A 16,547-nucleotide genomic window follows, 5' to 3' on the forward strand; every position below is an offset into this window, starting at 1 on the left:
GGTTTCTATGTAAAGGACTTGAGACAATTGAGGATGGGAGGCTTATGTGTGTCTCTCTTCAGTGTGCAACACTAGCTAACAATAGCTGAGAAATGGAGTATGCAGATGACCAGCGTCCACCGCAACACAGCTTTAGTTAGTTAATCTGAAGATTCCACATTTTACCTTTAAATATTGAGCTTTAGAGGTGCTGGTAGGCAGATTTTGTTTTGTTTTTGTCACACCCGGGCCAACTGTTTCCCCTCGTTTCCAGTCTTTGTGCAAAGCTAAGCTAACCGGCTACATATTTTCCGCAAAGACACGAGAGAGGCGTCGATCTTCTTAAGAGAGTTTAGCTGGTCCTTCCTGTATTCCTGAACATCTGCCTTCAGGCCTGTTTACAAAGAAAACACATCACAAACACACAGAGCCCAGATGTCCATGAAAAGCAAAGAAATTACATTTATCTCTAAATAATTACTTTCAATAGACAATATGACATCATGAATGCATTAGTCGCTTTTATAATTTATTATATTCTAACATTTCATATCATTAGGTCATTAGAGATGACAGAAAGATAAAAAAAATAAGATGTTTGTCTTTGTGTCTTAACCCTGTGTTAAACTGGTGACATGTACCCCACCTCTTTGCCCAGTGCATGCTGGGATAATCTTCAGCCCCCCACTGACCCAAAGAGGATGTTTAAGCTCGGATTAGTTTCACTCTCAAGTTTGCATGAGTAATTTCATTAGTGGAGGCTTTTGGGCCCAAACAGGAATACACACAGACAGGGATATATGTTCAAATCAAACATTGCAGCTTGTGTCACAGCTGTAAAAAACGATCACAGAGGTCTTTGATCGCCGACTGTAATCAGACATGAAATAACCCTTTTATGATTCACGAAATATCCCCAACCTTCCTGTTTCTACTCCAGACTAAAGTATCTGATGACCGACTTTCATCAAATGTCCCGTCAGAAAATGATTACAAGCCCCGTGCGGTCGTCTTAATTACAGCTTCTCTTAATTCTGTCTGTTTTGATTTGTTTGGAAACATGATCATAACTACGATCCTCAGCAGGGTGTGTAAAATCCACCAACAGTCAGTGTCAGAGGAAACAGATTTCAAAACAACAACTATATTTTAGGAGACTTCATACACCCGGCGCAGATTGATGTCTGAGCTTGTATCGCATGCCTCACAATAAACTTGTCAGTAAGAAGAAATTAAGCATTTTTTGTGGCTGCAGTTCTGATTGGTGGTTAATGAACCTGTTAGTAACTGTGTGCTGACTAACCGCTGTGTGTCTTTTTCTCTCTCATTTGTTTCTTTCTGTTTCCTCTTTTCGTTTTTCTCTCGGCTTGCAGAGGTTTTTAGCCTCCAGGTGATGGCTTCTCTCAGGATGTTTTATGTGCTTGTGAGCGTTTGTGAAACTGTACATCTTTTGTTATTTGTTGATTGCAAAGATCTGCGAGGTTGGATACTGTATAATTAATCATGTCACATAAAATTGACTGTGATTTATATTATATTTAGAATATTTTCACAGCATTTCTGTGCCATCAGGCAGCCTTTTCCAACAAGAAAACTACCATTATAGAATCTAAATTTTGCTCTTTTAACCAACCAAAATCCATTGCTGAAAACAGTGATTTTATCTTGCAGAACACAACTCTTTTTAACACAGAAGTCACAGAATAACACAAACAAACTAACAGATCGAGGCAGCAGAGGACCAGCAGTAAAATTGCTCATTTTGTTAATGGAGTCTGGTACAGAACATTAAAGGCATTTCAACTGAGAGAATTTATTTAAATCACTCCAGGTAGACAAATAATACAAGAATTAAAAATATGTGAGTAAATAATTTTGCACTTTAATCATGAATTAAATTTTTCATATTGATATGACAAGCTCATCAGCTGCATCTCACCGTCTTCATCAGCAGCTAGAGTTTGCTTGGTTGTGTCCAACTTTCACACGTACTCTAATTTACTTTGAATATTATTATTATTAGTTTATCAGTATTTTACTTGTTTTATGTTGTTTACACTGCAGTTAAAAGATATTTCAGGCATTTCAGACTGTGTCCTGATTGGCCGTCTGTTTCATTTTTATGTTTCATTGTGTGTTTCAGCGTGTAACTGTCACCGTCACTCGTTTGACTGTTACTACGACACCGAGGTTGATCATAGGAGAGAAAGTCTGGATATCCACGGACACTACAGAGGGGGAGGAGTCTGCCTCAACTGTCAGGTAAACAACAAGTAATAATGTGTCTTTACTGCGTCTAATTGAAATTAGAGGAATGCTACTGAAGAACTCAAAATAATTAGTCTGCATTTTAGAGTTTTGTTAAGCGTTGTTGTCATGGTGACGTAACCATAATGTGCACTCGTCCCTTTCAGCATCACACCACTGGAATCAACTGTGAGCGCTGCATTCCCACCTACTACAGGTCACCTGACCACCCCATCGAGTCACCTCTGGCCTGCTCACGTGAGTGACAGCTGTCTGTCAAATCACATCACCAAGTGGACACGTAGCGTGTAATATATCCATGTGTGTCTTTAAATCTCCTGCCTCTTCTCCCTCTTCTTCCTCCCTCTCGCTCTCTGCAGGCTGTGACTGTCAGTCGGAGTTCACAGATGGCACCTGCGAGGATCTGACCGGCCGCTGTTTCTGCAAACCGAACTACACTGGAGAAAACTGCGACTCCTGCGCTAGCGGCTTCATTAACTTCCCCGACTGTTACCGTGAGTTAACAGTTAACAGCCTCACTTGGGATTTAACGCCCAAAAAGACTGGACAAACCGTTCAAATCTACCTCCTAATTAATAAGAATAAGATTTTTTTAAAAAGATAATTTCCTTTGTTTCTAAGCTCCTTTCTCTCTGTGTTCATCAGCCATCCCCACCTACCCCACCAACAACAACAATGGTGAGGCCAAACCAGCAGGAGAGATCATCAGTGAGTCTTTAAATCCTTTGTTTTCTACTGTATTTTTAATTTTATTTGTTTCCATCCTCTTGTTTCATCTGGATCCTGGATTAGTAAACAAAGGAATGGGTTCAGTTCAGAGAAAAGATTTACACTTTACACATTTTCATTGTGGAAATGTATAGAGCGCTTATGGCAACACTTCCAATGAAGGTCATGCATCATAAGCACAGTCAGAAGACATTATAATGCATTTATAAGCCTTTTTAAAACTCTTACACTCATAAGTCCTCATAAATGTGTTATACTAGCATACAATTACTGTTAACCTTATAGTATACAGTGCTGTCACTTTACTAAAGCTCATATTCTTGATGTCTGTAAGACATTATTCCATCTCAGAAGCATAATTTATAATCTGTTATGATACATGTCTTTATAACTGACCTAAAATGATGGCAGGTATAATGTGCTGTGTAAGCCAGGACTGTTCTAACTTGAGAGGTATAACCACCATATATTTTATAAATCTTGTCATGCTGGCATTTATGATTCAAAAGACTTTCATAGAGCATTATAAATCCATTATAATGGCCTATTAATCTACTTATAATGCATTACAGACATGACCTTCACGTTATTTAAAATATAATCTGATCAAATCAAATAAATTTAAACCTATTAACTGGTTATGAAACATTGTCAGTGTAATGTCGTTGCCTCCATATGACCTCCATAAGACCATCCACGAGAAGATCGGCTTTTTCTTTATAGCTGTTCTTGATGGCTGCCACCAGATCGGATTCTCCCTGAAATCAGATGAAATGAGCCTCTTTTTCTAGAAATAATTACAGTGAGTCATACATTAGCCAGTTAAAAAGAAACAGGAGGACATTTTTTCTCTTAGATAATTTTATTTTGACGTTATATTTCATGGTTATTGTGGTGAAAACAGTCAGGATCCACGGGGAACTCAAAGCAACAAAATCTGAAAATTCCTGGCAGTAGCTTTAAGATAAGAAATAGGAAACAAAGACTCACGGCTGTAGTCTGTATCTGCATGTTCCCACGTTCTCCCGTCACCTGTTCAGCTGTCGATGTTTTCGGTGCAAGTCAGATGTTTGGGGGAGTTTTGGGAAAATCAGTGTTGTGTGAGTGGAGTGCGATAAGCTGAACCAAAACACTGTTCAGTCCAACGGTACAACTAAACGTCCCCGATAGTTCTCAGCCATCACAGGGAATAACTTTGACCCAGTCCCTGTCGTATTGTTTTTGTTTTTTAACCACCTGTTCTCCGTATCAAAAGTTAAATAACGCATTACAGCCAACTAACCAGCTGATAATCTCTCTCTCTGCAGACTGTGAGTGCAGCGCGGCCGGGACTGTGGATAACTCCTGCAGGCCGGATCCCCGAACCCGGACCTGCGTCTGCAAACAAGGTTTCACTGGTGACCACTGTGACACCTGCGCTCCAGGTTTCTATGGACTCAACTGTCAGGGTGAGACACTGCCTGTTATTATTTTATCAATTTATCTGAAATCTGTTATATTTTATAGGAAATTTACATTCTGAATCTAAGATAAAGTTTCAAAATAATTAAAGCCCTACTCTTTAATCTGCTTAAGAGTACAGTCATTTTATTTATTTGCAGAGATGTTTGCAAAAAAAAAAACATCTACATACTTTATTTTGGGAGCATAACTTTAAAAGCAATGACACCTTACTAATCAAGAGTGGAAATTTGTCATTAGCTTGACAAACGTGTAAAGTTATTATCATAGAGACAACACCAGATAACAAATCATGTTGGATAACAAAAATGTTGGATTTTTAAACTACACATCATCACAAAATGCTCCCATATCACAGACCTTGTATTTCATGCCTTGTACAGTCATTTATAACTTGTGATATCAGTGGGTTTTAATTAGATAAGATGTTTTAATAAAATTTAATAGGGAAGCCTAATAGCGCTCTGCTGTACATTGCAGTATGTACTTTTTAGCTGCACAAAATTCACATTTTTTAGTCATTACGGTAAGGATCTTACAGCACAAAAAGTAAACAAATCAACAATATTTGGCTTAATGACTTTAAAAAGTATAATCGTGAGCAGACTTTCTACATTGCAATGCAGTTGTGTTTAATGGATCGAGGCCCGGTTCACACTCAGACAAAAATACAAACACACAGTCAGGAATCCCAGACGCTTTATTTATCGGTTTGTTTGTTTATTCTCTGTTAGTTTACCACCCAGTAGCAACCTCACACACACACACACTCCTGAATAAACGGCATTCCACTCGGCTGTGTTAATCACTGTAAATAGTTTTACACCTTCCCTTCAGTCAGTGAAGCCGGTAAACACAAAATAAAGTATAGACATTTTGGACGCTGTTCTCGTCTGTCTTTGTCTCTCTGACTTTAAGGAGTGTTTTTTTTTTTAATTTATTATCTGACTCTCTGCGTCCCTGCAGCCTGTCAATGCTCAGGTCCTGGCTGTCTGGACGGGTCATGTGACTTGGTGACCGGCCACGGCGTGTGTAGGAGTGGTTTCCACGGTTACCAATGCGACCAGTGTGCCCCGGGCTACTTCAACTACCCTCTGTGCCAACGTGAGTCATCTGCGGCTGCTCTCCGTCTTCTCTTCCTCTCTTTCACAATGGCTTATTGTAAAAAACGTCTTTTATCTCCAGATGATTATTTATTGATCTATTGTCTCTCTTGTCGTAGTTCCACTCTGTACATACTCTCTCCATTTTCAGCATGTAGGTTTCTAGTTCGGAGGCTGTTTCCTCTAACAGTCTACCTCAGACTAGTGAGTCAGACTAATAGCAGGATGACATGGTCAGTAGGTGACACCTTCAGCTGTTGCCTTTTGTTACGTGCACCATTGCATGTTTGCATTGCTGTTACCATCACAGAAGCAGTGGGCTGTTAAGCATTGAGCAGAAAAGCATAACATCACAACCGAGTCAACTTTTATTATATTTAGCTGCCACCTCTTTTATCAAAATAACACGCTTTTATAAATATAAGGTGTGAATACAAAGGCCAGTGATCAGGTGTGAATGTCCAGATAAAATATTCAGATACAGACATTAAAGCTACGTAACATTTCTGCACTAAATTGTCTAAAAATTAACAATGTTCAAACCTAATCCATAACTTATTCAAAGTGTGGTGCATTTCGGTTGGTTACTAGTTCCTATAACTTCTGGATGAGCACATGGCAGCATATGTCAGAGCGAAGGAGGAAGTCGACAAATGACAGTTTTCTTTTAGAGACCCCTAGTGGCAGAAACTTACATATTGTGTGTTTAATACCATTTGGAAATGAAGTCTCTCTTTTAGATTAAAAACACTTTAAAAAATAGACCGTTCTTAAATAAAAGTGACTAAAAGTTGCTCTGTTCTGAGCAGATACATGTAACAACATCAGTTATAAGCAGTTTATAACTGGTCGATTACGTCTCTGTCTCTCTGCAGTGTGTGGCTGCAGTACTGTCGGCTCGCTGCCTGAAGGCTGCGATGCGTCCGGACGCTGTCTGTGTAAACCAGAGTTTCAGGGTCCCCGATGTGAACAGTGCAGATCTGGATTCCACTCCTACCCCAACTGTCAAGGTACACACACACACACACACACACACACACACACACACACACACACCTGAAAGTCTGAATGTATCTGTTACTGCTGATCTCCATGCACTATAATAAAAAGAGAGATTTCCTGCTGGACTGAACACATGTGGACTCGCACGGAGAGACGCACATGGAAACACTTCACTTTACACACCTTCTTATGAAGTGTTATATTGCCTTGTTAAATTTTATGATGCTTTATTGAGGTTTCACCTTTTCAGTGTAAAGTAGAATCAATCCAGCTGCAGAAATGGACAAAATATATTTCAGTTAGAAGGAAAGGATACTAAAGCGCTATAAGATCTGTATATTAGGTCCTGATCACTTCGTACCAGATTGCAAGGCAGTGTCGTTGATCAATATGTGCCTGCTTCAGGCCAGGAGAGTGACCACATTGAAGTGGAAAAGTATGGATGCGATGTGGATACAGGAAATGGCGTCCTGCATTACTCTGGAGAAATTAGTGATGTGGTCAGAGGGAAGTTAAATAAATTTAGATGCAATTCCTGGAAAGTGAGACTAACATTAGTAATAGAGTAATAAATAAAACTGCTACTGCACTGCTTTATTTTAATACATATTTTTTTAAATATATAAATGTATTTTTGTCTTTTTATTTCCTTTTTCTCACTCTTTCACCTTTTCCCTGAATATTTGGTGTTAAGGTTCGGGGGAGTGCGGCGTTTATAAATGTTTATGTATGGTTGCCAAAAAACAATAAATATAATGTATTGTTTTGTATTTATTTTATTTGTTTAGTGCCAGATCTTAACAAAGTTATCTCAGTGTGAGGATCCAAATACAAATCAGCACATCAGTCTGCTGTGGAGAGTTTTGTTCATTTGATAAAACATCAGCGTTCTCCTTCAATACGTCTTACCTTCTCTTCATGATATTTTATTCGTTCTGATTTGTCTGACGAGACGTCTCGCTTCTTGTGTTCTCAGTGTGCACCTGTGATCCTCGCACCTCGCTGGACGCCAGCTGCACTGCATCAGGTCACTGCCACTGCCGGCCCAATTATGGCGGGGCGTCATGTGACCAGTGCGCTCCTGGTTACTACGGCTACCCAAGCTGCACACGTAAGTCACTGAACATTAATCGATCAACATGTAAAAGTTTTCGATGCTTTTATCACTCACAGGAAGTCATTTCACCTGTTAAACCCTTTGGTCTACAAGTGGACAAAATAATAGAAACACCTAAAACTTTTTGCTGAATGAATCACTAATATATGAGACAGATTAATAACTGGAGTTGGTAATATGTTTGCTGCAGCCTGCCAGTGTTCTGCAGAAGGTTCCCGCTACACCAGCTGTGACCATGTGACCGGACAGTGTGTGTGTCTGCCCAACGTGGTGGGACTCCGGTGTGACAGCTGTGCACACGGCTCGTATGGCTTCCCCAACTGCCAAGGTAAAAAACACACACACACACACACACACACACACACACACACACACACAACACATACCTAGGGTAAACACAGGCAAGTTCTCTGTCTGCTTAACATAATGGAAGTGAGGTGTGACAGCTGCAGTTAATGAGACCTACAGCTAATCACACACACACACACACACACACACACACACACACACACACACACACACACACACACACACGAGTAGGACTACAAACATGTTTAGAAAGCAGAACTGTTATTGGATGCATCAGTAATGTCCTTTGTAAATGCTGCATTCACACAATGTCAGCTGAATGAGAAAAACAGACTGTTCTGCCCCAACTGATCACACCATTTAATTAAGCCTAAATTATCTACTCTTGTTTTGTTCTTTTGTTGTAGCAGTTAATTAATAAATGAAACCAGATAGAAACAAAATGTCTGTACAGTAGCTCTTTTTAAATGAGCTTAATATTCGGTTATATGCTCGATGTAACTGCCAGGTTGGTTTCCAGACGTTTTGCAACACGCTTGTACTTTTCACACGTGGCAGATAACGAAGCTGTCCTAAATTCCTGACAAGTTAAAATCCGTGGGTGCAGCCAAAGTTACCTGACTTGAAAAGTAAAGGATAAAGTGTATTATGTTAGACATTCACTCTTTGCACCTGTCAGACAGGTCACAACACTACACACAGCCTTTAACATTCATCCAAAGTAACAGATTACTTGGCCTTAATCAAAGGAATAAGTCAATGAATATTATGGCAATTTATTCACAATTAATGTCTGTATATTGATTATGTTCATTATTGATGCTGTTTGTTTGTTTGTTTAGCTCTCTTTAAGTTTACAGCTGCATTTTGACACTCAACACATTACAATATATTAATAGTATTATTTTTATTTCTTTGTCATTTTAAAGCTGGTACCTGCCACCCTGCCGGCTCTGTCCAGTACGTGGTGCCACCGCCAGTGGTAAGTGTTTATTGCCAGTGTTTGTTTTTGTTTTTTGCTGCTGTTATATTTTTTTAATGAAATTATATTTAAGGGCTAACTGTGAACTCAAAATATTTGTGACTGAAAGAGCCGTAGTATATTTTTATTAAACCCTTCTCTCTTTAATGTGCACTGTTTTTCTGTGATTTTACGTCTCAGTTAACATATTGCTGTTTAAATCTCCTGTTTCATTATATTTTATCTGTAAATGCTGCATGTACACACAATAAGTCAGGTGGTATGTATGAATGTTAACTGTAGTGTTGTAATATCCATCATACCTGCAGTAGAAACAGATTCATCGGTTTATTTTCAACCTCTCAGGGCCAGTGTGAGTGTCGTCTCCATGTGGAGGGTCCAGCCTGCGACAGATGTAAACCTCTGTACTGGAACCTCTCCCCTGACACTCCTGATGGATGCTCCAGTGAGATATAACACAAACACGCACATATGCACGTCTCTCACACGTGTTTGCTGAGCTCATGAATGAACTGTGTGTTGTGTGTTTTCTTTCTCCTGCAGACTGTGAGTGTAACATTGCAGGTACTATCAGTGGGGTTGCAGAATGTGCGCAGGTGAGCAAATTAAACTGCACTTCTTCTTCTGAAATAAACCAAGTTACACTTTTAAAAGTTTTTTTTTACCTCCTGTAGAAGTGAATATGCTTTGATGCAGTTAGTACTTAAATATTAGATTAGAAATTTAGATCTACTAATTCTTTGTGGTTGATGACATAGGGAAGGGTCCGTTTTTGAAGTTATGGGATATGATGATTGATACAAACTCTCAATAAAATCCCTGTGTGATGAGACTTCATGTTTCCTGTTATCAAATTAATTAATAAGTGTCTTGTTTCTGACAGGAAACTGGTCAGTGTCACTGTAAACCCAACGCCTGCAGTGGAACCTGCTCCACCTGTAAGGACGGCTACTACAACCTGCAGGAGCAGAACTACTTCGGCTGTCAGGGTGAGTCTCCATCAGGACCCTGTGTTTAATTGCTGGTTTCCCGTTAAAACAAAAGCTCGAGTTCCGCGATGCCGCCACCTCATTTTTGTCGCCGTAGCATCCATATTTGTGCGTTGTGTATTCAGGTTGCCAGTGCGACATCGGAGGCTCGGCGGGTCAGTCCTGTGGAGAGAGGAACGGCCGCTGTCGCTGCAGACCCAACGTGGAGGGACCGAAGTGTAACCTGTGAGTTTAACAGCAGGGGTGGTGACATAAGACTGGTCATCTCAGATTAATTTTTCATACCAGTGGCACTGGCAGAGAATCTCGGACATTAATGAATCTCACTGTTTCTGCAGGCCTCGTCCAGATCATTACTTCCCAGACCTCCATCATCTGAAGTTTGAGATTGAGGAGGGAACCACTCTGGACGGGCGGCCGGTGCGGTTCGGTTACAACCCCCTGGAGTTCAGGGACTTCAGCTGGAGAGGTTACGCTCAGATGTCCCCCATCCAGGTAGGAACGTTATGATTTACCCCTCACCTTTGACCGTTACCATCTAGCAAAGATAGTTATGGATATGAAAATATCTTGCATGGATGGATTCAAAATAATGGTACAGCATTTTTTTCATGTAGTTAGTCAGTTTACTTTTGTTGTTTACTAATGTTTATTATTAATATAGTATTAATAATATATTTAAACACTTGAAATACTCCAGATTATCATATTTCTTGTCATTTTACAACACATAAACTACAGCAATGTTTTTTAATGAATTCTGTGTTTGTTTTATGAATTCTGTGCATGTTTCTGACATGTTTTTGTGACTGTGGCCCGTCATTTTTGCTCCTCCTGCATGAAATAGGGATATTTCTCTAACTTCTCAGCACTTATACCTCCAACGGACGCATGTGGGTGCGAACTATGAAATTAAAGCATTAAATTGATCTTTGGAAAAGATATTTGTGCTGAAAAGTATAAATCTAAGGAGAAATATGTCTGGTTGTATTTGGGGGTTAAAGTATATCTTATAAATGGTTGCTGGTTTGCTTTTAGTGGTGAAGGTGATGATTTTAAGGTCTTTCTTTTGGCTTTGTTTCTCTTTTTGTGTTCTATACGTTCTCCTCCCTCTCTTCGTCGTCTTCCCCCTTCTTTTTCTCTCTCCGTCTTGTGTCCCAATCCTCCCTCCCTTTTCCTGAATGCCTCGCTCGCTGCTCCCTGTAGTCCAAAGTCTTGGTGTCGGTGTCGGTCAGCTCTCCAGACCTCTTCCACGTGGTGCTCCGCTACGCCAACTGGGTGGGTTCGGACGTTCTGGGCAGGGTGTCGGTCATAGAGGACGGCTGGAACTACTACTGTGGTAACTGTAAGTGCTGGGCTGGGATCTCTCTGACCGTCTTATCGCTCATTCCAGCGTTGGAATATGAGATGATGGAAGAGCAACGTCTTCTCAAAAACTTCTTCTGTCTTGGCTCATTCCCTCCCTCCTTCGCCTCAGAGGCTGTACAGTCCTGAAAATTACACTTCCTGTCTTTTTACTCTGGATTCCCAGGCTTTGCTCAGGATTTCAGCTGAGTTCCAAAGATATTAAAGTCATAAATTCAGTTTCAGAAGTCAAATTCCATCTGAGAAACTTTTTGCAAGGTCTGTGAACGATGTCACATTTACTAATAGTACTGATGGGTGCACAGAGGTGAGGTGGATGTTTCAGTTGCTCTCAATTAACTCGAAAAACACAAATAACAATCCACAGAGATAATACAATCCTCCAAATGTCTAATAAGTTAATTACTAATCAGGTAACAGGGCTAAATGAGCTAAAAAAAAAAAACCTGCAATGAGATGTTTCTTTTTTGGATTCATATTTGTAGCAAGCCTCGGGAGATTAGCCACAAAATTTAGAGAAAAAAAGGCGCTGAGCTTCAGATGCGGAAGTGGATAAAATATCAAAACTTCACTGTATAGCTACACTTTTTTAAAAATTCAAGACGGTAAGAATCACTTTGGGCCTGTATCGATGTTAAATGAAAATTAAAAAGTTAAAAAGATTTTTCATTTCCATATAATTGGAGCCACAGGTTGCTGACTCCTGCCTTAGCTGTTACATACAGAACAAAAACGATCGTCAGTGTTTCTCCAAAGTTTTTTTTTCTGATTTAAACTTCCTAACTAGACTAACTACATCCTAAAAATCAAACATTTTCATGACTTTGGTTGGAACACAGCGTCATTCCTGGGTGGAAATCTGCTCCCTCCTCCTTTTTGTCCTCCTGTCCTTCATTCCTCTGTCCTGTCAGGTATCTTTTCTGTCTCATGAGGCGGATGATGACAGGACATGTGTGGTGGTTGGTGGTTTTGTGGTGGCTGCTGCTCTGTCTCATCTAAACTTCAGGGCCACAGGTCAGTTCAGGGATTTAAGACTTAAGGATTCATTTCTCTCCCCCCCCATGCCTCTTCTTCTTCCTTGTCTCCTCTCCTTCCTCCACTCGTCCCTTTGGTCCCTGTAGACTGCAGTGAAGCTTCAGGTTTATGTGAACGAGGCAGACGTCTATCTGACTCGCTTCATCCTCAGATATATAAACACTGAGGGCGCCACCTCCAACGGTAAAATAACAGCCTATCAGGGCAACCGCAAAGGTAGGTTTCCACCAATCACGAGGCAGCATCAGTGTGACTGTTTTTGACTGTTAGAATAGAACATCAGTAGAAGAGGTGTGTGTGTGTGTGTGTGTGTGTGTGTGTGTGTGTGTGTGTGTGTGTGTGTGTGTGTGTGTGTGTGTGTGTGTGTGTGTGTTTTATATTCCAATGATTTTATCTAGAATCTATCCTGGAAGTTTTTCTGAGAACCCTTTTATGTTCCAAGGATCTTATCTAGAGCTCACAAATGTGGTTCTGCTGAGAACCCTTTTATATTCTGAGGGTTTTTTCCAGAACCCACCCTGGAGGTTTCAAGGATTTTATGTAGAACCCATCAAGGAAGTTCTGCCGAGAACCTTTTTATACTATGTTACAAAAAAAAACCCTCGACCAAAGAGTTCCTCAAAGATTTCAACAATCCTTGAAGAAGTCTTTCTTCCAAAACTGGTATGGTTTGGAATGGAACCCTTAGTCTTACAAAGAACCCTTGACAAATCCTGTCTTTAAAAATGTTTTTTTTCAGAAGCAAATGGTTCTGGGTAGAACCTCAGCCCTTCAGGAAGAACTCTTTTGGAACCCTTATTTCTAAGACTGTGCTGTCTTACTTCATTTCAGATTTAATATCTAACGCTGTACATTTCTGGTGTGTGTGTCTGTGTGCGCGTGTGTGTGTGTACGTGTGTGTGTGTACGTGTACGTGTGTATGTAGGTTCAGAACAGTCCAAACAGATCGTCTTTGCTCCCAGTACGGAGCCAACTTTCGTCAACGTTCCCCAGAACAACTTTGTGGAGCCGTTTGTCCTGAACCCGGGGACGTGGACTGTGGTTATTGAGGCTGAGGGAATCCTGCTGGTGAGACACACACACACACACACACACACACACACACACACACACTCTAACACATCTATTTTTGTACATGTATACAAACACTTTAGCCTCTAACAGGTGACACAAGGCCAGGACTCCCATAGACATGTGAGCACAAAATGACAAAATGAGTTTAGTTTACAGTTTTCACCGTATTCTTCTGTGTTTTGCCTTCAGGATTACCTGGTCCTGCTGCCCAGTGCATACTACGAAGCTCCCATCCTGCAGATCAAAGTTACTGAACCCTGCACCTACACCGCTGCACCTGACGCCAACCAGAAGTACATATACTCCGATATTTTTCACTTAAATCATGTAATCAATTACTGTGGAAAAAATACACTAACTGATAGCTAACCATCATGTGAAAATAGTTTTTAAACTTTATCCTTGTTTGACTTTTCATATTTAAAGTTTACTGTCTGTTGTTCTGTCTGTGTCTGTCCAGCTGTCTGATGTACAGGTATCTGTCTCTGGACTCCTTCCCCTCCGTCTCTGGCAACGATGCCAGCTGCGTCAACGACAACCACCTGCCGCGCCCCTGCCCAACTGAGCGGGTCACCCCGCGCCACCCCGACATGGCCGTCTGCAGTGGCTACGATGTAAGAGACGGGAAACACAAAGACTCAGAGAAAGTCGCCACAAAGACACCCAAGCTCCCGTTTGGCCAGAAAATCTGAAACGTTAACAGTTTTAAATGCTGTTTTTTTTTCTTTTTTCTTTTGTTCTGCTGCAGATCAGCGTCGAGCTGCGAGGCCGTCTGCCGTCTGCAGGTGACTACGTTCTGGTCGTTGAATATTCCAGCGAGGAAGAATTACCACAAACTCTGTCTGTCGCTGTAAACATGCCGGGAGCACGAACACGCCAGCACCGCGTCACCCTGCTACACTGCAAATACAGGTACAAAGAAAACCTGTCCTGAGATTCCTTTAATTTATTTACTTTCTCACTTTTAGTGTAACTTTTCCCTTGAATCTACGCAAGAGATCTGTTAATAATCAGATCAGGAGAGGGCAGAACAAAGAGGTGTTTGTGGTCTTATTTTTTTAAAATGAATGAATTCAGGCCTCTGATCTTTGGAAAAATATCCATTTCCACACCTCTGACAAATATTACCGCTGCTAATAATGATGCTACACCTGCAGGTTTTGTGTGATTTACAGATGTATTGTATGAAATTAGATGAGTTAATAAAAAAAACATTTTGCACATTAGAGAATGATATAAAAATGGTTCTCATATCATGCTAGATTGAAAAACAGCACATCAAGGGACAAACTAACAGCTGAGAAAAGACATTTGTAATTCATGAGATAAAACTAAGGTAATGATATTCAAAATAAAAAAATCTACAAAATGTTAAAACTGTATAAAGTTTGTTGTGGTACCTCACAACTCTCTGACTATTTATAATTCAAAGTAGAGTGGAAATAAAAAACAACTTTTCTTGTACATTTAAAAGATCAAGAACTATACAGCTGTTTAAAATGTGATGTTTGCAGTTTCAGTTTACACCTGGGTTTCCATGATCTGGTAACGACCACCTATTTACCAGAAAAAAAAAATGTGGAAAGACACGTGGTTTATTTTGAATATAATTAAAAAGCAGAAGTAGCCTACTTTTCAGTAAAAATAATATAAATCTGCATGCCTTCATCATTCTTTACACAGCCTGTTTATGTTCTTAAACACAGACATTTGACTGCAGTGTCTCCTGTTTGTCTGGGACATTGAAATTTTCCGTTTTTGACACTGTTCTACACCCCTGTCATTGTCACGTCGGACATGAAGGGACATGATGTGAAGTAACAGCTGAAAATCAACAAATATACCAAACAATCGGAGATCAGTTGTATAGATGTGATGATGAGGAGTTGACAGGAGGATGAGACCCGCTGTCCTCTGCACGGCGGAGGGTCTAAAAGAGGAGGCTGTGTTTGGTCTGGCTGCAGTGAAAGGTTTGTGTATTTTTATTGCCGTGTGTGGACTCAGCTGGTTCACAGTTCACCGTTGCCGTCTGTGCTTTATGAAGTTTGTCAACAGCCCCTAATCAACGTGTGTGTGTGTCTGTCTGCCTGTGTTTGTGTAGCTTCCTGTGTCGAGTCGTGGCCATCGACGACCAGAACAGAGTGTCGGTCTTCTCTCTCCCCGCTGACACAGAGATCCAGCTCACCTCCGACCGCGCCACCTTCTTCCTGGTGAGAACGGCTCCGGTGTCACATGACTGACCCAGAGTGCAGTGGTCACATGATGAGCATGTTAGTTAGTTGATTGAGAAGATTTCATGTGTCTCATTAGCTTTTTAAAATGTAAAATTTCAGGAAAGTCTCTTAAAATTGCATATTTTTCATATTTTGAATGTCTTATTGGGACATTTTTGATAAATAACTTAAATGATTTATCAACCACCTGAACAAACATTGATTGATTTGTTCATATTCGTGTTAAAAAGCCGAACTGTGTGTTTCTCTTCAGCACAAAGTGTACCTGGTGCCCAAAGACCAGTTTACCATGGAGCATGTTGAACCTAAAGTCCACTGCATCAGCACTCATGGACAGTTCTCACCCGACAGGTGAAGTAACTGAACAAACCTTAAAAAAGACCTTTTAAAAATATTTGCTTGCTTCTAAATCACCTTGCCTCCTTCTCCGTCTGTAGCTCCTCCTGCGTCCCCTCGCGCTTCCAGACGCCGTCAGACTCGCTGGTCCTGAAGGAGGGCCAGAGCTCCTCCATGCAGGAGCCCATGCTGGCCTCCCCTGCAGCGGCTCCCCCTCCGCCCTTCCACCACCAGAGCGACACACCGACCTGGACGGGAGGAGACAGAGCGCCGCACGGGGCAGATAACAGCGACCACGTCAGACTGGACTCGCAGCAGGTAAGCAGGACGCTGATGGAGGAGGAGACCTAACGGGGCTGGACCAAAAATTTATTTAACTTTTGAATCTCTTGTAAGAGCATGTTCACGGTAGTTGTGTTGAGATTTTACAGCTGTTGTTTGGTCCATTTAGTCTGTGTGATGTCACTATATTTATACAGTATATACTATTACAATATATACTGTATTATGTTGGAAATAAAAAATGGGTAAGAATTTTTTAGGGTTACTAGTTATTCTACAGAT

General features: G+C 40.7%; 1 protein-coding gene across 1 annotated transcript in view; it reads left to right on the forward strand.

Annotated features, from left to right (window-relative positions):
* lama5 (laminin, alpha 5) overlaps positions 1–16,547 on the forward strand; it is a 114,557-nt gene that overhangs the window by 64,608 nt on the left and 33,402 nt on the right. The window contains exons 8-30 of the mRNA XM_084720334.1: positions 2,123–2,241; positions 2,394–2,484; positions 2,607–2,741; positions 2,893–2,955; positions 4,284–4,424; positions 5,404–5,541; positions 6,416–6,550; positions 7,519–7,653; positions 7,850–7,987; positions 8,898–8,950; positions 9,296–9,395; positions 9,494–9,546; positions 9,834–9,939; positions 10,065–10,164; positions 10,278–10,434; positions 11,146–11,284; positions 13,265–13,407; positions 13,603–13,706; positions 13,874–14,027; positions 14,162–14,325; positions 15,515–15,623; positions 15,901–15,998; positions 16,085–16,301. Coding sequence (XP_084576460.1) covers positions 2,123–2,241; positions 2,394–2,484; positions 2,607–2,741; positions 2,893–2,955; positions 4,284–4,424; positions 5,404–5,541; positions 6,416–6,550; positions 7,519–7,653; positions 7,850–7,987; positions 8,898–8,950; positions 9,296–9,395; positions 9,494–9,546; positions 9,834–9,939; positions 10,065–10,164; positions 10,278–10,434; positions 11,146–11,284; positions 13,265–13,407; positions 13,603–13,706; positions 13,874–14,027; positions 14,162–14,325; positions 15,515–15,623; positions 15,901–15,998; positions 16,085–16,301 — 2,792 coding nt within the window. The remainder of the gene's footprint in view (positions 1–2,122; positions 2,242–2,393; positions 2,485–2,606; positions 2,742–2,892; positions 2,956–4,283; positions 4,425–5,403; positions 5,542–6,415; positions 6,551–7,518; positions 7,654–7,849; positions 7,988–8,897; positions 8,951–9,295; positions 9,396–9,493; positions 9,547–9,833; positions 9,940–10,064; positions 10,165–10,277; positions 10,435–11,145; positions 11,285–13,264; positions 13,408–13,602; positions 13,707–13,873; positions 14,028–14,161; positions 14,326–15,514; positions 15,624–15,900; positions 15,999–16,084; positions 16,302–16,547) is intronic.

This window comes from Lutjanus erythropterus, chromosome 6 (assembly GCF_056507025.1).
Source record: "Lutjanus erythropterus isolate fLutEry1 chromosome 6, fLutEry1.hap2, whole genome shotgun sequence".
NCBI classification, from domain to species: Eukaryota; Metazoa; Chordata; class Actinopteri; order Lutjaniformes; family Lutjanidae; genus Lutjanus; species Lutjanus erythropterus.